Source organism: Alligator mississippiensis, chromosome 16 (genome assembly GCF_030867095.1).
Source record: "Alligator mississippiensis isolate rAllMis1 chromosome 16, rAllMis1, whole genome shotgun sequence".
In the NCBI taxonomy this organism is placed as follows: Eukaryota; Metazoa; Chordata; order Crocodylia; family Alligatoridae; genus Alligator; species Alligator mississippiensis.
The window spans coordinates 10,354,265-10,379,575 of NC_081839.1; the positions used below are offsets into that span (position 1 = coordinate 10,354,265).

The 25,311-nt window shown below is 44.9% G+C and overlaps 1 protein-coding gene across 2 annotated transcripts in view; it reads left to right on the plus strand.

The window, feature by feature from the left end:
* Positions 1 to 25,311, plus strand: part of TIMM44 (translocase of inner mitochondrial membrane 44) — a 58,521-nt gene that overhangs the window by 29,501 nt on the left and 3,709 nt on the right. For both annotated transcript variants that reach the window (XM_006275428.4, XM_019491218.2), the window contains exons 10-12: positions 1,919 to 1,969; positions 4,175 to 4,264; positions 11,591 to 11,701. In XM_006275428.4, the coding sequence (XP_006275490.1) occupies positions 1,919 to 1,969; positions 4,175 to 4,264; positions 11,591 to 11,701 (252 nt within the window). The remainder of the gene's footprint in view (positions 1 to 1,918; positions 1,970 to 4,174; positions 4,265 to 11,590; positions 11,702 to 25,311) is intronic.

Consider the following 25,311-nt stretch of genomic DNA (forward strand, 5'->3'; position numbering starts at 1 on the left):
TTAGACCAACCCAACTGGTTGGAGAATAGTTATTAAGCAAGCTTTCGGGTTCAAAAACCCTTCGTCAGGCTAAGGAAGCTGCAGCAGTTGCTGTGTGCTCTTCCTGGATGGGATGAAAAGTAAAGAAGCCCGGGGCTGGGCTGGGCTGGGCTGGGGAGGCAGTTGCCAGGCAGATTGTAATGTATCAAAAATCCAGTGTCTATGTTTAGTCCCCGAAACACACCAAAAAAGCTGTGATATACAGCCAAGCCCTCAGATACCACCGCATTTGTACTGAAGAGAACACCCGGGATCGCCACCTCACCAATCTTAAAAAGGCTTTCACCCAGCAAGGACACTCCTCCAGAGAGGTAGATCGTACATTTGAAAGAGCCACCTGGATACCACGTGAAGAACTGCTGCAGTACAGAAGAAACCCCCCCACAAATCGCACACCGCTGGTTATGACATATCACCCCTCCCTTGAACCTGTACGGAAAATCCTCAAAAAATTGCAACCCATACTAGACAGAGACCCTATTCTTAAAAAGATCTTCCCAGAGCCACCCATCCTAGCCTTCAAACAAGCACCAAACCTTGCCAACCTCATCACCAGAAGCAAACTTCCTCAAGCCCAGAACACACCAAAAGGATCCAGACCATGCCATGACAAGAAATGCAAAACCTGCCAACACATCTCCACCACCCCCACTATTACTGCACCCCACAACAGAGCCATCAGCATCCCAGGATCTTACAGCTGCACCTCCAGGAATGTAGTATACCTCATCCAATGCACCAAATGCCCTGATGGAAGATATGTAGGAGAGACCAGACAACAACTGCGCACCAGAATGAGCGCACACCGGAAATCCATCAAAGACAGAAACACCCAATTACCGGTGGGGGCACACTTCTCACGGGAGGGCCACTCTCTCTCCAATCTCTCAGTCCTGATCCTCAAGGGAAACTTACACAACACTTCCCAGAGACGAGCCTATGAGCTCCATTTCATCAACCTGCTGGATGCTAGAGATCAGGGACTAAACAGAGACATTGGATTTTTGATACATTACAATCAGCCTGGCAACTGACTCCCCCGCCCAGCCCAGCCCAGCCCAGCCCAGCCCAGCCCAGCCCAGCCCAGCCCAGCCCCGGGCTTCTTTACTATCCATTCTATCCAGGAAGAGCACACACCGACTGCTGCAGCTTCCTTAGCCTGACGAAGGGTTTTTGAACCCGAAAGCTTGCTTAATAACTATTCTCCAACCGTTTGGGTTGGTCTAATAAAAGATATCAAATTCACCCAAGGAACCTTGTCTGTCTTTAAACCCCTGGGACTTATGCCCTGATGCATGAGTGATTTTTTTTTTCTTCTTTCTATTACAAGACATCCTGCCTAGTGTAATTATGGCTTTTTTTATTCATATTCAAATCTAATTGCCTTTCTGAAACTGTTAGTTGTTTGGCTTCATTATATTGTATCAATGAGTTCCACATATGCATTATTCATTGTCTTCAAAATATTCTTCTATCAGCTATAAACAACATATTGCCCTTCATTTTTACTCAGTGGCCCACTGTTGATCTTTTGCCATGTTGAAAATTGATTATTTATGATTTTTTACTACTTGTTTCTGCTTCTTCGAAAATATATCTCATGAAATATGTGAGCTAGACTTTAGGTACAAAGATAATACTTTAATTATCTAAATATCTGTGTCCATCTGAACTAATATGACTGTATACATATGTCTTTGCTTCATAGTGCTTCAGTATAGGATTTTGCCTTGCCTCTCATTAGGGCATGTTAGGAGTAAACATTTGTGGCCTAAGGTTGGATTTAAAGAAATTCACTTTTTAAAGGATATCCAGACAGATATTTTAGTGGGAGACCTTAAGTTTCCTTTGTATATTTTATTTGTTACTCCTTTTTTAGGCTATGATATCTGGGGACCTTGATATCCTGAAAGACTGGTGCTACGAAGCAGTAAGTATACATTAATAATGCATCTGAAAAAGTGGGTTCTCCTCCGCCCCCCTGGTTTGTAATTGTGGGCCTGTAATATTCCCAGGATTAGGTTTGGGAAATAGATAAATGTAATAATTGTGTTGGTATCATATGATAGTTATAAGCTGTTATGATAGCCCTACAGCCGTACAAATATAGCAAATCTGCAACTGTAACAGTTGTATTCAGGATTAAGTGTATTGGTATAGCAATTTAGCTTGCTTGTGCTGGTACAGTTACGTGCAGGTGTAACGTGTATATCATAACACCCGAGGCCAGATCTCTAGTGGCAACTCTGCCACTCCTTTTGAAACGGTTAGAAGTAACGTCACTGCATGGTGGCGTTCCTTCCCTTCTCTGAGCCGTCCAGCTACCCTCTCCAGGGTATTGCTGTGAGTATTGGGTTTTCCTTCAGTCACTCCTTCATTTGAGTTTTCCCTGTATCTTAGCATGTAAAGAGTGCCATGAAATAGTAAAGAAAGGGGACGCTTTTGTTTTCTTGGGTACATTTAGTGCATGAAATTCCAATGCATGTAAATGGCATATGTTTTCTGGGAGTAACATTGAAATCCCATTTTAGCTTTGTTGAAGCAAACTTCTGCCTAAACTAGCACTTAAGGAGCAGGTGTAAATGTATTTCTTCTCTCCACCCTTCTCCAAACTAATCTGACACTTGGCAGCACAGAACTGGTTTTAAAAAGTCATTTTAATTGTTAATCATTTTTATTGCTTTGAAGTTGCATTAATTTCTACCACAAGGGGGCTGGAAATCAGATGAGACTGTGCAAGGGATCTTTAACATTTTGAACTGGGCAGGTCTGCAGTCTCTCTTGATTATTTGTATATTTGTTCTGGGTAAACTCATCCTTCTAATGACGATAGTGTATAACATCAGGCTTTTTCAAGCATTCTGAAAGGTATCTGTACTGGCTTGTGCATTTCTCTATTAAACAGTTGATCAAATCAGCTTTCTAATTTATAGAGCAGACTTACTGCAGAGCCAGGAGTAGTTATAAGCAAAGGTTGTCTGTCTTTTTTTAATGGGTTTTACTTTAAAATTAAAACTAGCTTAGTCCAGAGATCTGCAAATCAAGTTGAGAAATATGGGGATTATCCTACGAGGATCCAGGATGTTAAAGGGTGTCTCATCCAAAATTGTTCCAGTCTTTCTTTATAGCAAATCAGCACCATGTAATATGGAGAGCAGGGAAAATAACCATTCCCATAAATGGTCTCAAGCTGTAACTGTGTGTAATAACAACAAAAGGGCAAATCACGCAGTCCAGAGGTTTTAGGACTTTTTTTTAGTTTATGCTAATGGGCTTAGTCAAATTAAAATTCTAGTCTGGTAATCAGTTTAGTGCAGATGCTTGTGTGTATACTCATTCTAATACATAAATGATAGAGCTCAAACCAGTTCTGAGAATACTTGAATACGTGTACTACAGGTCCAGAAGTACAGGCTTTAATTTGTTAAGTTTCCCTGCTTTCTCTCCCTGCAAAATGTTTCTCATTTTACTCCCATTAAAGCCCAGTCTCCATCAGTTTGTGGAGGATATTTGTAGTTTTAGAGTTTAGGTTTATAAGGTCTTCAAGGCAGTGGTGGTGCCTCCCATTTTATTTGACAGTTGCCTAGTACTTTGTTGGTACTACAGGAAACAAATAGTAAGTCAGCAGCCGGGACAATAGTTCTGGATGTATAAATAATGAAGCATATGTCTGTATGTCTAAATAGGGTCCAGAAAAAACTGGGCTAATCTCCAAGGTCTGACTGTGCTGGGAAAACGATCTGCTTTCCAGGCTGTTTCTCCTTGTGTGCTGTCATGTTAGAACCACATGTGCTTTGGCTATCAGATGTATTTAATACATATATTCTGTGCCCTTAATTGTATGCCTACTGTTTTGTCCAGTTGCATGCCAGAGGGAGTCTCAGTGGTCATAGGGTTGTAAGAACTCAGAGCATTTAATGCAACCATATGATATTTTCCATTCAAAGGGTAAACAACTTGTTTGCAAAAAAATTAGACTGTTCAATGTTTATTTTGGTATTTTTTTTCTTTTGAAATAGTCTCAGTAAGAAATCTCCCATCTCCTTTGATTTTTTTTTTTTTTTTTTTTTTTATTGGTATGCTTGGAGATGAACATTTAAAAAAGAATAACCCATGTTTATGTTGCTTTGCTTAGACATACCATCAGCTTGCTCATCCAGTCCAACAAGCCAAAGCAATGGGTCTCCGGTCCCACTCCAGGATCCTTGATCTTGATAACGTTGATGTAAGTCTCTGATTTTGTATTTCTTGCAGCATGGACTATATTTTGACCTCTGGGTGTAGATTTTTCTTATTCAAGATTTCACTGTGGTGGTTGTATTGCTGTAGCACCTAGAGCTTCATTAAGAGTTTACTGAGAAAAGACCCCTGAACAGCCAAAAGCTGCTACTAGTTGCACAGTAGCTGTGAAAGGATTAAAGCATTAGCTGCAAGAGGAAGTGATGCTGATGAGCAAACTGTTCTGCTTTGTGAGGCTGTAGTCAAGCATGATTCTGGAAGGAATCTCTCCATTCTGCGTTCTGCACATGCACGCTTCCCCCTCTGTGTTCGGGGGGGAGCTTGCATGTGGCAGCTGCAGCTGCTATCCACAACCCTGCATCGCCACTCCACGTGTGGCCACTGCTTTGGGTTCCCTGATGTAGTGTACAGTATTTTTAAAAAGTGCCAGATTTTCAAGAATTCCAGATTTTTGATATCCGGATTTCTGAGGTTACTATCTTACTGCTCTTCAGGGTACTGTCTCCTGTCTTCTGTATGGGATAAGATTCCTACACGTTTCTTTATATCTAAAATGTAGCTTTATGGTACGTGGATGTTTTCAACTCCTTGGGGGCTTTCCCTACCATCCAAACTTTTATAGGTTATTTTGGTATTTTATTCTTTCTAATAAAAAGCAGCACAGTGAGGCAGGCACTAGTGAGAGAGTCTTAATTTGCTTCTTAGCAAGACAGGAGCTCTTTGTCCTGGTTCTGGCCTCTTCCACAGACAGGAATGTCCCCAAAGGATTCACTAGTCTAACTAGACATTTTCATTGATCTGTTTGGCCACTGGGGACATATTTGAAGGAGTCATTCCCACCTCTGATCAGTCTTGGTTATAGGACTCTAGGAACCCCTTCATACCAAAGATACCTTGGTATAGATTTAGGCCACGTACAGGCGTTTTGTGAATTTTTGTTCATTTAGTTTCTCGTAGGGGAAAACATGCCCCTTCTTGGAGGAAGATTTTCCAGGTGTCACCTTAGAAGATGTCCCTTGTGAGAGAAGACTCTTTTGCACAAATGACCCTTTGTGCATTCCTTTAGGAAGATTAATTAGAAAGACCCAGCACATTTGTGCAAAGGGCAGTGTTAGTGTTTATTTTGTGTGGTAATTCAGTTAATCAAGGTCATGCAATACAAGAAAGCCTGTATTTGAGAGAGCTGACTAATTTTTTGTGGTTCTTGATGTGGGGAGAGGCCCTGTCCAGCCCCAACTGGCCATGCAGGACTTGGGGTTTGGCAGTTTGGTAGGGGGAGGAAAGGTCACCATTCCCCCACCTCCAAATTTCCTGACCCATGCGGGGCCCCATGGGCTAGATGCAGTGGCTCCATGGGCTGCATTTGGCCCAGGGTCCAGAGGTTGAGCACCCCTGCTCTATATCTATTTAAAACCATTGCGTTTTAAGTAGAGGAGTCAGAACTGGTGGCATGCAGTCCCTACGAATGAAATAAATGTGCCAATATTTACTTCTAATATCCTTTCTGTTTGGTCACTAATTTGTCTGTTTTCCCTTCAAGCCTTTCTTTCCTTCCCCATGACTTTATCACCTTTGCAAGAACAATGTCAGCTTTTGCTGTGTTTTTTGTATATCCCAGTCAGCATCTCTCCCACTCAGGGATGTCACTCGTAGAGCAGATCCTTTAGGAAAGTAAATCAGTGGAAAAATGCATTTATGGGTTAACCTTCTTAAAAGGCAAATCCAATGTTTTTTTTCGGGGTGGAGATGCTAAAATGTATTAATGGTGCAAAAAAGGCAAAAATGTTCAGTAAGTATTTTATCTACTCTGGGAAGAGATAAGATGTGCTTGTTTCACTTTAGAGTGATGAAGTACTTTCCAGTCCATTTGTAATTGAGGAGGATATTAAGTTTGTTAGGGAGAAATATTGTAGAATCAGTAGGCCTAGACAACTTGCCCCCAGGGGCCCTGGAAGAGCTACTTCATAAGATCTTTGGCTTGTTTGTACTCACGTTTAATATCTCTTAGGGTATCAGGGAAATTCTGGGTATCAAAGAATGCTAATTTTGTTTCCAGAATTAAGAAAAAAGAGCAGGATGACTCAAGTTGCTATACGCTGGTTAGCTTGTCATCAGTCCTGGCAAATTGATGGAAAAGGAAGGTACAGGATTCAATTTATAAAGAATCAAGGGCAGGAATATAATTAATGCCAGGCATCCTGATTCTTGTCAAGCTGTACTTCTTTCTCTAAGGACATCACACGTTTCACTGATAAAGATGGGGTAGAAAAACCATACATAAATATTTATGAGGAGTTTGGCTTAATACCATGCTCTGGTCTGACTGAGAACATTCACCACTAGGTTCTTTAACAGAGCGCATGTTCAGTAGATTAACTGACTATCTCAATACATAGTCATCAAAGGGAAACCATGGAATGGTAATGTTTCTAGTGGTGTTTTTCAGGGCTTGAACAGTGTCAGACCTAATGCCAGCAGTTTCACTGGTGATCTGGAGGGAAATATAAAATCACCGCTGACACTTGTTAACGACAAACTGATGTTCTGGCAAATCACTAGCAGTTGCACAGGGCAGTTTGGACCACTTGATAAGCTGATCTTAAACAAAAATAAGTTTTAAAGCATCTGACTGCATCCACTTGTCCTTTGTTTCAAAAAGGGAGAGGAAATATTAAGGTCTAAAAAGCTCCTTAAGCTAGTGGAGTAAATCAACAAATCATGGGCATAAGCTGAAGTCAGGCAAATATGAATTGAAAATAAAGCATGCTTCACCAGCGAGGGCGATTAACCATTGGAACAAGCAACCAAGGACTGCGGTGGAGCAGTCCACCTCCTGATGTCTTCTGGATGCCTTTCTGGTAGTTATGCTGTATCCAAACACAAGTTCCTGACATAAGTAAATGGGTAAATGGGCAGCCATTGATAGCCTGTGTTAAATAGTGCCATAGTTTCATAGAGTCAGAAGGGACCTCAGTGGGCCATCTAGTCCAACCCCCTGCCCTTGGCAGGCAAGAAAAGAGTAACCAACCCTGGGGTCATGTGGTCCCAGCCAGGTGCCTGGCCAGTCTCCTCTTGAAGACCCCCAAGGATGGGGCGAGCACCACCTCCCTTGGGCGCCCATTCCAGATTCTCGCAGCCCTGACCGTGAAGAATTTTCTCCTGATGTCCAGCCTGAACCTTCTTTCTGGTAGCTTATAGCCATTGTTCCTTGTCGTTCCAGGGGGTGCCCTGGTGAACAGATTGTCGCCTACTTCATGTTGTTCTCCCCTTATGAATTTGTACGCTGCCACAAGGTCCCCTCAGCCTTGTCTTGGAGAGGCTGAAGAGGTTAAAGTCCCTTAGCCTTTCCTCGTAGGACCTTCCCCGCAGGCCTCTAATCAGGCGAGTGGCCCTTCTTTGGACCCTCTCCAGGTTGTCCGCATCCCGCTTGAACTGTGGCGTCCAGAACTGGACACAGTACTCCAGCTGTGCCTACCTCTGCCTCTGGATTATGCCCAGCAATACCACTGCACCCCTGCCAGGGCACCTCTTCACTCCCTGGGCTTCATTTCACTCAGATGGGCTGAGTTCGTTTCCCCAGCATGACCATCGCACTGGGGAAAGGAACTCAGTCCAGCTGGGCTGACTTCCCAGCCCCACAATCAGGCTGGGGAAATGAACTCAGCCCAGCTGGGCTGGGTTCCCAACCTCAGCCCAATCGTAGGGCTGGGGAAGGGGAACTGAATGATCGGGCTCAGTTCCTTTCCCCAGCCTGATCGCAGTGCTTGGGAGGGAAACTGAGCCCGAGCTCAGCTCCCTTTCCCTGTGCTGTGCTTGGCTTCCTGCACCCCAGGGGCGGGAGATGGGGAGAACCAGGGCTCTGCTTCCAGCTGTTGCTGGGAGCACAGCCCTGGTTCTCCCCTGTCTCCCACCACGTCCCTGCTTCAAAACTGGAAATGTTTCAAAAGATTCAAAATGTTTCAACTAGTCTTGTTTTGTTTCAAAGCTGTTTCAAAGCCCATTGTTTCAATTCAATGTTGCTGTTTCGAGTTTGAAATGAGTCGAAACAGTGTCGAATTGAAACAGCTGGCAAAATTTCGCACAGCCCTAGTTGTTATACTATTTAATTGTATCTTGTTATCTTGTTGATGTTAATTTTAAATTAGATTCAAGTAGAATCTAACAGGAGATTGTAAATCTACATTTTAGATTAAGCAACTTGCTTTGTTCGTTATAAGGGGACTTAAAGTTGTTTAATTCACTCTAAGTCCTGAGTTCCAGATAAGGATAAAAGTTAAGACTATGTTTTACTGCAGTAATGACATACAAGATATGAGTTAATCCTTATTGGATGTTATCTGGGGCCAAACCATTTAGCTTGCCTAGGAAAGACTCCCAGGACTCCTGTACACGTGCAGGGAGGCTGCTCTGACATGCTGTAACTACAGCACATCGGAGGAGTGTGGTAATTACCGAACTCCAGCATCACATATATCAGTGTTCCCGCGCTGAAAAATGGTGGTGGGGCACTTTAAACTAAAGTTTGTTCAACGAGCTTTAATTCAAAGCACCCTGCCACCATTTTTCAGTGCGGGGAGGCTGATACATGTGACGCTCTGGGCATTTTTAATTAGCACGGCTCTCAGATCTGCGCTAAAGTGCCCCCCGCTTCCCCCTGCCTCCCAGAACATGTCTGTAAATGCACCCAGTTACCTTTTGCAAACTATTTTGTGTCAAAGTAGATGATCTACTGACCATTTCTGGCCCTAAAGTCTACTAATCTCTTTCTGTGCCCGAAGATAGGAGACATGCATAGTTATTACAGAATAAGCTGAATGGGGCTGTGGAGTGCTGTTATGTGGGGATAGTAGTTATTTTGGGCTGAATGGGAGGAACAGGGGATTGCGATGTTTGGCAGGGCTGTGCTGTGGGGAGTTAGGACTGTTGAGGGCTGATGCACCTTTTCTTGAACTCGGTGAGTGCTACATGTTTTTTTCAAAACAAAAGGAAATGGATTTGGGTGGGAGAGGGGGGAGCATGCTTTTACTAAAACACAGTAAGTCCATTAGTTGCAATTAAGACAGTTTTAAAGTAGTACAGGGTAGATAAAGTGTGACAGCAGCTGTTTGCAGAGAAAGTGTTTGACTTCCTCTACACTTAACCTTGGATGAGCACATTTTTTGTAAACCAGACGAGACCACTCCATCAGTCCTAGAAAGACTGTACCTTTTCATTTTGTTGTCTTTGTATCTTATGGCCTCCTGAGATACCATGTGCTTCCCTTTCCTCCCACAACTCCTCTGAAATGCAGAGGAATCCTTTTCTACCCTTTCTGAAACTTAGGGAATTAAATGCAAGTGCCAAGGAAACAGGAATGTGCCCATTGCAGCTGCAGTTCCCTTGATAATTTTGAGCAATAAATAATGACATAATGAACTTTATTGCTTTTTTTCCTATCTTAGCTAATTTAAGAGCATTCAATATTAAAGTCTGTCCAAGAGACATGACTTCATTGTATAATTGAATAATTCCTGAATAATTCCTCCTCCCTCCCTTTCTAAATAGTGCACTTAGAGTAGCAGTACTGAAGTGGTGGCTGATCTAATTTGTAACCAGTGTTTTCAGCCATTTACAATTTCCTTGAATTATTACCCTCTGGGGTAAAATGTTTTATGCTCATTCTTAGGCCCAAGTTGAATTTTGGTGAGGGGGAATTAAAAACAGATTCTTAGGATGTTATCTGAGTTAAGGAAATAGAGTTAAAAGACATGTTCTCATTCTTCAGATCCTTTTCCACATTTGAAAACACCTACTGTCAGATGACCTGAGCAAGGTGCAGGGCCTGGGACAAATTAGCCCATGTGTGGCCCCGTCCCTGCTCCGATCTTGGATCCAAAGAAGCCGGGTGGGGGGAAATGGGGTAGTGAGCAGCTGGACGTGGGGCCGCCGCTTCGCCCAGCTCCGCGCCACTGCCGCTCCACCCCACTCCATGGGGCCCCCCCAAAGCATGGGGCCCAGGGCAGTCGTCCCGATTCGCACCCCCAGGGACGACCCTGCCTATTGTATTGAAAAAGGTTTGTGTTCATACATTCAGTGTTGTCATCCAAGAAGGTGATTTAGTTAAGAGTGAGAAAGAACATTTAAAAAGTTATACATGAATAAATGTGTCAAATTACCATATTTATCTGAATCCAAGATGACTTTGAATTTGAGGTAGTTGCAATCAAGGATGTCAACGTGGGTGAAATTTTTCCAAACTATTTAAGTCATTCATGTACACTTGAAAAATTTAGCCCGAGTCATAATATATTTTCTTAATGAAGCAAACTTAATTTTGCTTTATATCTGTTGTGTTTAATTTCACAGGTTTTTAGAGGGGTGAGAGATGGGTTAGCGGAAGCCTCCTGGGCTTCCTAACTGATTAAAAATGCCTTTATCAAGTGCAGTGGGGCTTACTTTATTAAGAGCTATTACTAAATAGATGGAAAGTTTCAGACTCATAGTTGCTTTTGAGTGGAAAATATACTCACCTTAAAAGCAAGACAGTTTTTAAGATGTCTCTAATTCATAACAGATCTTATTCACATTTCCAAGAAGTTCAGCTTCAGGCCAGTAAGAATTAACAGATTTAGTCCACAAGGAGCTGCTTTTAGAAAGCTTATAGGCATATGAAAACTTAGTTAATTAGTGAGAGAACATTTTGTGATATTATCCATAGCAATTATACAGGTACAAATGTTATAACTTGGTAAAGTAGCTGAAATCAGCCTTGAGGAGTATAACGGGTTTGTGACTTACTTGGCACATCTACACATTCACTAGTGCACGGTAATTAAGGTACAGGAAACCCTCACTATTCGCAGCTTCGGCATTCGTAGTTTCAAATATTCGCAAATGCCGAACCTGCTTCTTAAATACACTTACAAGAGCTCCTTGGGAGCTGTGCGCTTGCTGCTCCCGGGCTCCAGCCACTGCTACCGTGCTCCCACCATCACCAGAGCAGCCGTGCCCCCCACAGCCGCCAGGGGCACTGAGTTCATGATTGCGGATTTCGCCATTTGCGGGGGATATGAGAACGTATCCCCCGCAAATGGTGAGGGTCGCCTGTACTAACTTAAGGCACTGTAATCAGTGCTAATGCGCGTAGACTTAGCTCATTAGCACAGTTTTTGCCTGCCATGCTAACGCTCAGTAGAATTAGTCTACTGTGCATTGTAGCATCTCATTGTAGATGCACCCACGGTGCCTAATCACTTTAGAGACTCCTGACACTGTTTACATTAACATGAAGACAGTCTCCTTTTTCTAACGGGCAAATTTTCTCTCATTGCAGTTGGCTATGGGGAAGATGATGGAGCAAGGACCAGTATTAATTATCACTTTCCAGGCCCAGGTTGTTATGGTGATTAAGGATCAGAAAGGGGAGGTGGTAGAAGGTGATCCGGTAAGTGATGCTTACATACTGTGTGTTTAAAAATGAGCCAGCCAGTTGTCCATTCCAATGAAATTGTATGTTCTCATTTTTAATGTAATCGAATCATGGTGTAACAAACATCTACAGTGGAAGCCTGGCTAATTTGTATTTATTTGTGTCTCAGCACAGTTATCATATTGCTGTAGCCAGAGGTCTAGCTGTATGGAATCGTCTATCTTTACTGAACCCTCATTACGTTGGTCTGGTTGCTAAAACATTATGAAATATCATCAGTAATTAAAGCTTGTCAAATAAGCAAGTGTGGTTTGTGACACAGCCTTTGCCTTTTATTTAGGAAGTTCACTTGTCAATTAACAAAGTTTTTGTACTTTTGTTGTTCCAGAGCTCAGGCACTAATGCTGCTGTTTTTCACAGAATCATAGAAAAGTAGGGCTGGAAGGGACCTCCTGAGGTTATCTAATCCAACCCCCTACCCAAGGGAGGATCATCTTCAAACTATCCCATGCAAGGACTTGTTTAATGCATCCCTAGAACTATGCAGTTAACCCTGTCACGCAAGGCATATTGCCCAAAGACACCCAAAGCACCTTAACCTACCACAGGTAAAGCAGGGGGCAACAGTGTCCAGTGTCCTGCTGCTGCAAGGGCTGTTAAAATACACTCAAGAGATAAAGGACGAGGGTCTCTAGGAACAGAGATCTAGAGAATGGAATGGGCGCCTTTAAAAACAAAAGCAAAATAGACAGGGAAGTATTTGGAAACATAAGGTCTTTGGGAAAGATGAGAGCCTTTAGGAACCATGTAAAAGTTACTGGTTAAATCCGGAAAGTGTAGCAAGCATGGGAAAAGTCAATGGAAATAGCAGTTGATCCAATAATTTACACCTAGGTGAAATCTTAGAACAAGTGAAAGAGAATCCAGATACTACCTCTGGTCCACTTCCGGGTCTGCCGGGGAGCATGCTGTGAGGGGGGGCCCCAGCGCCCCCCCTGGCTTGGCAGTCAGCTGCAGGGGGACCCCGGGTACCCCCTGCACCAGACCCAGGAGGCACCAGTGGCCAAGCCAGGGGAGCGTGAGGGGTTCCCCCAGAGCGCTCCCCGCCAGACCTGGAAGCGAACCAGAAGTGCTTCTGGTCCACTTCTGGGTTTGCTGCTGAGCACACTGGGGAGCCCCTGCGCTTTTGTGGGACACTTCATCTGCCCCACCATCGCAGCACTCATGAGCCCCTGCTACCTAGAGGTATGTAGAAAAAACATTTAAAGCTGTCTCCTTGTCCAAATCTCTCCAAATCGATTCGGAAGGTTCCAATTTGATTCGGAGAGATTAAAGGGTCCTCTGATTTGATTTGGATTCGGAGATTCGACCATTGAATTGGGTCGAATCTCCACTGAATCAGATCGGGGACCGAAGCTTCACACACCCTAATGACTGGTTACACCACCTCAGACTACTATGCCAGTTCATTAGAAATCCTAGAGGAAACAGGGCAAAAACTCCTGGGCAGCACTGGGAAGCAACAAAGAGTAGAGATATTGTTTGGAGAAGTTTAGGATGCCATGAATAGTTAGTTTGTCTGCCTATGAGTAGTTTACTAGTTCACCACAGATCAGCTTTTGCATTTGTAATTAGGTCAAATTGCATTTGTAATTAGATCTGTTAAACAGTGGGAGTTCACTGAATAAATCTCAGCAGTGACATATGCCAAGTGTGAAGTAAGTATGAATGTTCTATCTATTTTGGTTTCAGTGCAAGGAGGAATGTGGTCTGCTGACTTCTAAAAGTCTCTGCTGCTTGGGAATGTCATCTTGGTGTGGTTTTGACAAGGCCCAATCCCTCTGTTCCATAACAGCCAGCCTCTTCCTGGCTGAAATGTAGGATGTTTCTGATCCTCACATTGAGAAATAGTAATAATAATGATGACATTTGGGAAAAATTGCAGCCAGACATATAAAACATTAAAATCCCTAACGTGGGAAGAGGGTAAGTCCTACTTAGTGGCTGTGTCTACATGAGAGACTTACTGCACAGTAGCATCGCATGGCAGCAAGGGTGATGCGATGCTACTGCACAGCAGTCATGGACTACTGCACAGTCAGTGTCCCAAAAAAGCTGTTCGGTGATGCTACTGCACAGTAACTCCAGTGTAGATGTGGCCAGCATACCTCAGTTAATCAGCTAGTCATTTCTTACTATGGCAAGTTTATACAGATAAATCATGCAGCAAAATTGTTCTTTTTGTGCATGTTTTTGTTTGCACCCACATTGTCCTGAATCAGATTAATTAGAGTCTCATGAGACTCAGGGAGCAATTTTATTTGAGTTGGCTTGGGTTTGTCTTCCTGGCTGGAAAACACTAAGGAAAGTAATTATATGTAGCATTGCTTCTGGCTGGGGGGAACTGTCTACTGGGACTCTCTGAGCCATTTTATTCCCATCAGCCTTCTGAAAGAAAAGGCAAGATCCCATTAATTGAGAGTAAATTTAAGTGAGGAGCTGCTGTAAGCCCCTGGGTGGAAGGATGAATGATAAGAAGTGTCTGGGATCCTGCCAGCAAGGTACTAATCACTCTGCTTGATGTCTTGTCTTCTTTTACATACCCGTACCACCAGCTCTTTTGTTAGTGCCTAACTATACATACCATGTCTTCACCTTGGCCTATCTGAGCATATGTCATCTGTCATTGCTGCTTCTTTGGAGTCCTGTAGAAGGGCAGGATTGAGTCTCACTGATAGATCAGAGGACCAACAGATCATGTTAGATTTTCAGTTCCTGTGCAGTTCCTGGTTTTATATTTACATATTTTTTGTCCATCCTAATGCCAACATGAAATGGGCATTAGGGGCATGAAGAGCCTGGAGGCCCCAGACATGTAGGGCATTTATACACATACTTTTTTTCCAGTGCCGTGCCAGAGAACTGCTGCTTCAGAACAGACTCGATTAATCAAATCTAGGGCTATGCAAAGCTTCTGTCCCTAATTCAATTTGATGGAGATTTGGCCCAATTTGGTGACCGAATCTCCAAATCCAAATCGAATCAGAGGACCCTTCAATCTCTCTAAATCGAATTGGAACCCTCTGAATCGATTCGGAGGGATTCAGAAAGATTCAGTGATTCAGAAGCTTTAAATGTTTTTTCTACATACTTCTAGGTAGCAGGCGGCTTGTGAGTGCTGTGATGCTGGGGCACATGGAGCATCCCACAGGAGTGTGGGGGGCTCCCCAGTGCACTTGGCAGCAGACCCAGAAGTGGATCAAAAGCACTTCCAGGTCTGCCGGGGAGTGCACAGGGCCCCCCCCCGTACCACCTCGGCTCAGTGACTGGCACCTCCTGGGTCTAGGGGTGGCACCCAGGGTCCCCCCGTGGGCGATCGCTGAGTCCAAGGGGCGTGGGGGGGCCTCCCCAGCACGTTCCCTGACGGACCCAGAAGTGGACTGGAACTACTTCCTGTCCACTTCCGGGTTTACCGTCGAGCACGTGGGGCACTGTGGGGCGCTCCATCCGCCCAAGCATCGCAGCGTTTACAGTCTGTGCCTGGTACCTCGAGGTATGTAAAAAAACCCCAAACATTTAAAGCTGTGTCAATGGCCAAATTGCTGATTCTCTGAATCAGCATCGAATCTTCAGATTCGGATTCGGCCGAATCAAATCGGGGACAGTGATCCGAGTCAACAAATTGAATCACTGTCCCCGATTCAGGCCAAATCTGAATCAAATAAGGCCCATTTTGCACACTGTTAATCGCGTCTGCTCTGCACACGAGCTGAGGTGAACTGCACTGCACCCCATGCAGTTATATAAGTGATGAAATGCGTATCAGCACACAGAAAATGGTGGTGGTGCACTTCTGAACTAAAGCACCTCTGAGAAGTTTTAGTTCTTAAGTGTGCCACCACCATTGTCTCAGCACTGATGCGTATTTCACCACTTACACAACCGCACGCGTCGCAGCACCAGGTGCTGCAATGTATACATGTGAAAAAATGCCTTTAAGCAGAAACTAGTAAAAATGAGTGCATCTGCACATGCACTTTACTGCAGAATAGACTACTTTGGTCTACAGTAAAGCATTATGGTCTACACGTGTGCTGGTATTAGAGTGCAGTAAACTAATTAACTCCAGCATAGGCTAATACTGTGGGGGACAGTACTATCTTATGGCGGAGTACTTTACTGTACCAAAACACACGTGTAGATGGTGACCAGGGCTATAAATTGCACCTGGTCAGCCCAGCCAGCCGAGGGCCTGCTCTGCCTCGGCTCACATTACCACTGTCCTGGGTGCACATGTAGACACTGCACTGGGGGGAGGCTAACTCTGGCGTGAACTGCCTCAAAGTTTATTGCATCACATTAATTTTGCATGTGGATTCACCCAATGAAAATTAATTGTCACGGGATAGAGAATATTCAAAAAGTTGGGAATATAAGTTTGTGTCCTGGACTTTTTACCTTATTACTGTTGGAGCCTGCAATAAAGTTCAGGCTCAAATGGCTGGAAGTCTGTTGTTCACCCTGAAACTATTTATCTTGTCCCATTATATCATACTACATATGGTGAGGAACCTCTGAAAACGTAAGGAGATGGCTCCTGAGAGTGGCTTATCAACAGGGATCCAGGTTTTCTATTTGCCAAGTGCTCATTTTCTCCTTTAAAAATGAAAAATACAGGAAATCACAGGTTTCCAGCCTGCAAAGGGCTGGGGTGTGGGGGGGGAGTGGGATGCAGGGAGTGCTACATGCATACATAATCGTGCACATGGCCAGCAGTACAACCAGGCAGTGGTGGAGGGCAGCACCCCTAGCTGCCTGCAGGTAAGTCTGTGCAGGGGGAAATATAGGTGATCCATTTGGGGGCCAGATTAAGGCAGGTATGGTGAGTGAGGGGGCAGGATAGGGTTGGCAGCTGCAGCTTGGGCTGGGGGCACTGTCCAGCCGGGGCAGTGTCCTGGAGGCCAGGGAGCAGGACAGAGCTATGCGTGGCTTGTCCAGGGCAGGTGGCAGAGGCAGGGCAGGGCTGGCTTGCAGGTGAAGGATGGCAGCTCCCATTCTCTTTGCACACTCCCAGGGAGAGGTCAGGCACTAAAGGCAACCTGTTGGGAGAGCACATGCCCCCCCAGATTTGTGTACCCGCAGCAGGGTGTGGGGCTGCAACCTTGCTGGCTCTGCGGTTCAGTGGTTGGGACCCAGTATGGGAGGGCAGAGCATAGCGGGGAGGCTCAGTGCTGCTGCCCCGGCTACCGGGACCCTCATGCCAGCTGCACCGCCCAGATGAAATGCCCCCTGCCCACTTGGCAGCAGCAGGGAGGACATAACCCCATGCACTTACAACAGGAGTTAATGACACAGCAAGGTTTAAGAGCCTGTGAAACTTTCTGGAAGCACCAGCTTTCCTGAGTGCCTGGCTAGCCGGGTTGTGTCTTTGCAATGTTTAAGATGCTTAATGATGTATAATGGGTGACATTGCAAGGATCCTGGAGCTGACAGTTTCCAACTGATTTCCATTAAAATTAATAGATGCATTTAATAAATATGGCTCTCTTCAACTATTCTGTTTAGCTTGGCTGGGAGGTTTACAGAGAAAGGACTAATTTTAATGATGGGCCCATCTGGACTGATTTACATCCTGTCACATCAACTTGAGGGAGAGGAGAGGGCTGTTTAGTGATTTCTCACATTAAATTAGCCCATTTGTAAAAGCTGGCTCCTGATGTGATAATTATTAAATGGGATATCAAAGTCTGTTTGTCCGATTCTTTTGCAACAGTAATAAATCAAGGAGATGCATTAAAATCCTGTAAGGGGAAACAAAGTTAGAGTTTTAATCAAATGTTAACTGCTGACCGGCAGCCAGCCATGATTCAGTGTTGCTGCTGAGTTTTGAGCAGATCACAGGAAAACAGGGCTGGAAGAGATCTAACAAAGTCATCTAGTCTGTCCCCTGCTCATGGCAGGTTTGTTCCTGACTAAACTATCCCAGCCAGGTGTCTGTCCGACCTGCTCTTGAAAAGAGATGGAGATTGTACAACTTCTCTAAGTAGCCTGTTCCAATGCTTGACTACCCTCATAGTGAAAAAGTTCCTTCTAATATCCAGTCTGCATTTCCTCTGATGCATCTGGAGGCCTTTGCCTCCAGATGCATCGGAACAAAGCCCATCCCTTGCTCTATAATTGGGCTTCAGTTATTTGAAGATTGTTATCAAATCCAGGCTCAATCTTTTCTTCTTCACCATAAAAACATTTTACCACTAGATAAGTGTAAAGTGATGCACATGGGGAAAAAAATAACCCAAACTATCCCTATACTATGATGAGCTCTACATCAGCTGCTATGACACGGGAAAGAGATCTGGGAGTCATCGTGGACAGTTCACTAAAAACTTCAGTTTAGGTCTCATCACGCATCAAAAAGGCAAACAAAATGTTAGGAATTAAGAAGGAAATTGTGAACAAAATTTAAGCATCACTATGCCCCTTTATAAATCCATGGTGCATCCACAACTTGAATATTGAGCCCAGTTTTGATCCCAACACCTTAAAAAGGATATAGAAAAACTAGAGAAGGTACAGAGAAGAGCAACCAGGATGATTTTTGGTATGGAGGTGCTTTCATATGAGGAACAACTAAAGAGGTTAGGCCTATTCGGTTTAGAAAAATGACACTGGGGGGGGGGACATGATAAGGGTTAACAAAATACTACATGGTGAAGAGAAAGTAAATAGGGATTTATTATTTACTGGCTCTCCCAACACAAGAATTAGCAGGTCACAAAATGAAAGTAGTAGGTGGTAAGTTTAAAAGTAACAAAAAACAAGTTCTTTTTTCACACAGCATGTAATTAAAATGTGAACTTGTTGCCACAGGATGCTGTGAAAGCTGACAGTTTAGCCAGATTCAAACAGGGATTGGACATATTGAAGGAAAGGGGCATCAGTACCTATAGAGCATTGGGGTTAGGGGCAGAACTCTGAATCAGAACTTCTTAGACCTTAAATGCTGAAGAATACAAACAGGAGACGAACAGTGGAAAAAACCTCGGTCCTACAATATTCAGTCTCACTTTCAGCATCTCTCTCTGCCAGTGTATGACACAGGGCACTGGGCAAGATGGACCTATGGTCTAACCAAATTCATGGCAGTTCTTATGTTCTAAACATAACCCTAGTTCTTTCGGCCTTTCCTCTTCAGTCATGCTTTCCAGGCTTCTACTCATTTTGTTGCTCTTTGCTGGAGTCTCTCCAATCTGTCCACATCTTTCTTGAAGTGCGGGGCCCAAAACTGGACACAGTACTTCAGGGGAGGCCTCAACTGCGGTAAACAGAGCAGAAGAATCACTTCCCTTGATGTGTAAGTGGCACTCCTGTTGATACAACCCCATATACTGTTGGCCATTTTTTGCAACAAGAGCACACTGTTGGCTCATTCAGTTTATGGTCAGTAACCCCAAGGTACTGCAGCCCAGCCAGTCATTCACCGGCCTGTATTTGTGCATGCAGTTATTCTGTCCCAAGTGCAGGAGCTTACACTTGTCCTTCTTCAATCTCATCTTATTGATTGCAAACCATTTCTCCAGTCTATGCTGATCATTCTGGATTCTAGCCCTATCCTCCAGAGTGTCTGCAACTCCACTCAGTGTGATGTTATCTGCAAATTTGCTAAGCATGCACTTAACCCCATTACCCAAATCATTAATGAAGATGTTGAACAATACTGGCCCTGGGACAGACCCCTGGGGAACCCCACTTGATACTTCCTCCCAACTAAATATCAAGTCATTGATGATTACACATTAAGGACAGGTATACAACACAGTTATGTATCCAGGTTACAGTACATTCACCTAGTCTGCATTTCCTTAACTTGTTATTGAGAATGTTGTGGGAGACAGTGTCAAATGCCTAGCCTTTTCCCCATCCAGAGTCTGTCACCTTATCATATAAGGCAATCAGGTTGGTCAGGCATGACTTGCTCTTGGTGAAACCATGCTGCCTCTTCCTGATCACCTAGTTCTCCTCTAGGTGCTCACAATAGACTCCTTGAGGACCTGCTCCATAATCTTTCCAGGGATCAAGGTCAGGCTGACTGGTCTGGTTCCCCAGATTCTCCTTCTTCCCTTTCTTAAAGATGGGCACTATGTTTGCCCTTTTCGAATCTTCTGGGACCTCACCTGACCCTCCACAAGTTCTCAAAGAGGAGATCCAGTGGCTCTGAAATTGCCTTGGCCAATTTCTTCAGTAACCTGGCATGCATCCCATCTGGCCCTGCCAACCTGAAAGTATCTAGCTTCTAGTAATCCCTAACCTATTCTTTACTACTTGCGGCTGTTTGTCTCCTTCCCTGTTTTTCCTGCCAACTGTGCTTATTATCTGTTTTTGTCCTTATTTCTGGAGACTGAAGTTAAAAAAGGCAGTAAATATTTCAGCTTTTTCTGCCTCATCTGTAATGAGATTTGCCTTCTGCATTCTGTAAGGGACCTATGGTTTCTCTGGTCTTCCTCTTCCGCTTGATATACGTATAGAATCCCTTTTTTATTGCCTTTAATGTCCCTTGCCAAATGCATCTTAAATCATGTCTTGGCCTTCCTGATTTTCTCCGTGCACATTAGTGCAATATTCTTGTACTCTCCTGTAGTTCTATGACCATGTTTCCACTTTTGGTGGGATTCCTTTTTTGATTTTCAGTTTATTGTCTAGTCAGGTTGGTCTCCTGTTGCATCTCTGATTCTTCCGCCACATCAGGATAGCTTGCTTCTAAACCTTTAATATGCCCTAATTGAGGTCCTACCAGCTCTCTTGGACTGCTTTTCCCCTCAGACTTGCATCCCAGGGGATCCCGCCCACCAGATCCCTGAGTTTGGTAAAGCCTGCTTTTCTGAAGTCCAGTGTCTCTTTTTTGCTGCTCTCCTATTTTCCTCCCCTTAAGACAAGGGTGGGCAAAATACAGCTGGATCTGGCCCTCCAGGCACTTTCATGTGGCCCGCAGTGCCGCCCAACAAATTGTGCCCTGCCCAGCCCTTCTGCCTATGAGGGTGGGAGCGAGGCGCCTACATCCGCCCCAACATACCCAACTGAAGTTACTGTGCAGTAATGCAAGTGAATGCCTTTTAAGTGATGCTACTGCACAGTAGCCTAATAATACTCTGCAGTAATGTTTAGCATTGTTTCTGTTGTGACGCGCTACTGTGCAGTATTATTAGTCTACTGTGCTGTTAGTGTCTTGTGTAGATGCATCGCTGTCATCCAAATTACCTTCCACCTTCACATTCTCAATCAATTCCTCCCTGGTTGTGAGGAGTAAGTCAAGAGCAGCCTCCCCCTAACTAGCCTCTGTACTATAGGATCGTAGGAAAGTCGGTCTGGAAGGCACCTCACAAGGTCATGTAGTCCTGGCCCCTGCTTAAGGGTGGAAAGCAGGGGTGTGGAGCAGAATTTGCTGGGGCATCTGTATTAAAAAGCTATGCCCAACACATTCCAAGAATTTGCTGGAATGCTTGTGCATGGCGATGTTTTCATCCCAGCAGATGTCCTGATAATTAAAGTCTCCCATGAGAAACAATCCTGTAGTTTAGAAACTTCCTCATCTACCTCTTCCTCCTGGTTTGATGGTCTGTAGCAGATAACATCTATGACATCTCCTCCTCCCCTCCACCCCCTGCTCTCCCTTCTGACCTTAGAATGTACATTGCCTTTATTTAGAAGGAAACAACACTTTTTTTTGCCCTGCCTGTTCTTCCTGAGCGAGCTATAGGTATGACCATATTCTAGTCATGTAAACTGTCCCATCACATCCCTGAGTTACGTCATAGTTCTGTGATTGTACTACAACCTCCAGTTCTTCCTGTTTTGTGTCCCCATGCTTCTTGCCTTAGTATATAAACATTGTAGGTATCTAACTGATTTGTCCTATCTTTTCCCTGAGAACAATACTAAGACTTCCACTATTGCTTTCCCCCACTAAGTTTTTATCTAGCCCCTGGCTCTTTACTTACCTCTGGGCTTTCGTGTCCATCTCCTGGTGAACCTAGTTTAAGCCCTGCTCACTAGGTTAGCAAGCCTGTACACGAAGACACTCTGCCCTGTCTTTGTCAGGTGGACCCCATCTCTTTTTAGTAGTGTCTTTCCTAGAACAGCACCACATGGTCAAAGAAGCTAAAGCCCTTCTGGAAACACCATCTGTGTAGCTACATGTTGATCTCCAGGATGTGTCTGCTCTTAACTGGGTCTTTAGCCTTAACTGGAAGGATTGATGAGAATATTACCTGGGCACCCCTCCACCGCTCTTGTGTCCAGAGCCATGTAGTTGCTTTTGATCCACTTATGGTTGCCCCTGGCAGTATCATTAGTGCTCAGATGGATGCGTGCCTGCCTTGCAGGAGGGAGTCATCAACCACCACCACCACCTGTTGCTTCCTCCTGGCAGCAGTGGCCTCGATCCTTCCACTAGCTATGGTTGCACAGTTTGATCTTTCCTGCCACTCCAGGGCTTCATACCTGCTCTCCAGCTGGACAGCCACAGGATCAGAAGAGGAGTGCTACCTGTTGCCAGAGATGACAAAGCTGTCAGCTTCCACCTTCTGGGGTATCTCTGCCTTCTCTGTCTTCCAAAGCCTTCTGTGGCTTTCCCTTTTCCATGATGCTGGGACTCTCTCTGTGCATCGAGTTGAGGAAGGCCTCATGCTCACGGATGCTTCTGAGCTTTTCCACGTGCTCCTGCAGCTCCCTTTATCTGATTCCTGCTAGTATCCACCCAGAAGCACTTCTTACCCCAAGCACTCCCCCAACCTGGCTGCCTTAGTCAGGGACATGCAGGCTGCAGTAGGCCAGAACCTGGTCGTAGGACTACTATTCTTGGTAAAAGAAGCTGCACATTTTAAAGTCTTGAAATTGAATTCACATGCTAGTAATCACAGCAGTCACCTTGTTTTCAATTGTTTCAGTTCCAACTGCTGTGCTGCAAACTCACCCACAGCGAGGCACATGGGGTGTTTGGGAGTACACAGATGATTGTGCCAAGCATCCAGCAGTGATATCTATTTAAAATGAAATCAAGGAAAAGATCCCTGTTGAGATTTGCATGATCAGTGTAGGGCAATAGGCTTTAGACAGCCCAACAGAACATCTCTTAAAGGTCAGAGAATCATCTTTAAATTAAATCTTGAGGGACTGTGGTGCTGTACTTGTCACCATGTACCTTGGAGATAAGGAACAGATTTAATCTGAAATGCATCATCATGGCTGAGAAATTTGCTTCTGGGAGTCTGCAGGTGTTTGCAGCCCCAGTTTCTTTAAATATATGCAGCAATATGTACTGCACAGTTAAGATTCAAATGTAGCCATATTAAAAGGTACAAAAATCAAGGTACTGCTCTTACAGTGCAGTGATGCCATAAAAATAAGCCTTGTCCTTTTGGTTTAGTCCTGTTTTGTGTTGAGGTCTTCAGCACCGTTCCCCCTTTTCCAATTTTTTTTTAAGAGGCCCATTTCTAGTGCTCATTTTCCTTGTTTACGCTTTGGCTTCTTTCCTTAGAGACGACAGTGATATGGAGGCTGAAAAATGACATAGATGGAAAATGCAAAGTTTTAGGTTCCAACTGCTGTATTAACTCAGCTGTGTTGTCCGCTTTGTATGTTCCTTACACGCTTTAAGAGTCATAGAGGAGAATTCAGTGCATATTTAACCAGACTGCACTGTGCACTTGATTTAACACTTACAGGAACCATAATGGGTGAATTACTTTTGTTTTTGTGACTTCATGTTGCAAGTTAAAACAGGATGAGCAGTTTTTCCTATTAAAAAAGGAGAATGTATGTGGTTAAAAGGAAAGAGATAAAAGGCTAAACATGGTCAAATAGGAAACATGTGCTTCCAGAAGGCCCCAACCAGCCAAAGGCTGGAGACAAGAGACTGGGTCTACCTTTGGACATGTGCATGGGCAGATTTGGGTTTTGAAAAGGGAGCTGCAGGTGGTTTGGTGCATGATCATTATTTAAACAGCCCATATTTTTCTTCAATTACAAATTAAAACTAGAAGCTTTACCATTATGCTAGGGGCCTATTCAAAATCCAAGCAAAAACAAATGTAACTGAGTTTGGGTGTGGGGGGCTGACGGGCAGCTCTGGGATAGGGCAAGCACTTGATGCCAGAGGAGTATGGCTGTTACGCTACCCCGGCCTGGCCACAGAGAGAACTGCTCCCTTCATCCCAGCACACGGATCCCTTAGACACTCTGCCATAGCCCCAAATTACCCGTCATGCATTATCCCTGCCACCTCAAATGCCCCCTGGCTCCACTCTGTCCCCTGCTATCACACATATCCCCACACTGAGCCCCCACACCATCATGACCCAAACCCAGACTCCATCCCTCCACATCCCATTGGGTCCAACCCTTCCCCCATGAACCCACTGCACAGACCATCCCCATCACCCCCAGCCCTACAGCCTCTCACCTCTGAGCACCCAAACCTTCCTGCAGTCTCTCGCACCCCGTGGGCCACCTCTCACCCACAATCCTTGCTCCCAACCTCCCTCACTTCCCCTAACCTAATGCCTTGGCACCTACTCACCCAACACCTCTCCCCCATCCTAAAGCTCCCTGGGACTGTCACCCTCCATTCACCCCCGAGCAGCTCCTTCCCCTCGGACTCCCTCCCAAGCAGGTCCCCTGACCCTCATAGCCCCAGCCATGGTGCTGAGGGGTGGGGAGTGGGAACAGGTCTGTAACTGCCCTTCCTTGTCTCCACTGCCTCCATTCCCCACAGCATACCCAGAGCTGGTCTCCACTGTCCCCCACTGCCAACATACAGAAGCAAACTGTTGGGGCCAGGGGAGGATTTGCTTCAGCTGACTGCAGCACCCCTACCTGGAGAGACCATTCCCTCTGGATCCACCCATGCCCAGTTTTATTCTGCCCTTGATGCACTGCTGACTCCACCTCCCACAGCCCCCATCATCAGCTGTAATGAATAACCTAGGTAAGGGTCACTGCAGGAACTTACCCCTCTGCCTTGCCTTGCCTTTGCAACTCCCTCCTGCCTCTGACCTCTGCACCAAAGCCATCACACAGCTGGGCGTGCCCTCCCCTCCTTGTGTCTGACTTGGTGTTGATTTGAATCCCCCGGGAACAAAGCCACCCAATACAGGGTCCTAGGTAGTGGCAGTCCTTTATTGGGCTGCACACCATAGGGCATGTGAGCAGAGAAACATTACCAGGATAATGGAAGAAGAGAGGCTAGCTTGATTGGTGGAAAATCAAGGTGTGTTAACACCTATGGGAGGAAGATATTAGCAGAAATCAAGTTGATAATAATGAGCCATGAAATCAGCGAACTCCGTCAGGCCATCGGTCCATGCCGAACAGTTTCTTTTAAACCTTGAGTGGATCAAGAATCCCATCTCCCTCCCCAACCACCGGATCAACCCCTGGGCATATATATGAACAAAGGCCAGCTTCTAACCATAATATTTAGGTGTCACCCCTTGGACATTTTCATTAGGATATCAACTGCTCTTCCAGGTACTGGTGTTAAGCTGGTTGTGAGAAAGTACTTCCCCCTTCCCAGCCCAGTGCCGTAGAGCTTGCATCTCTGCGTGGCTCAAATTTTGCAGCCCCACAGT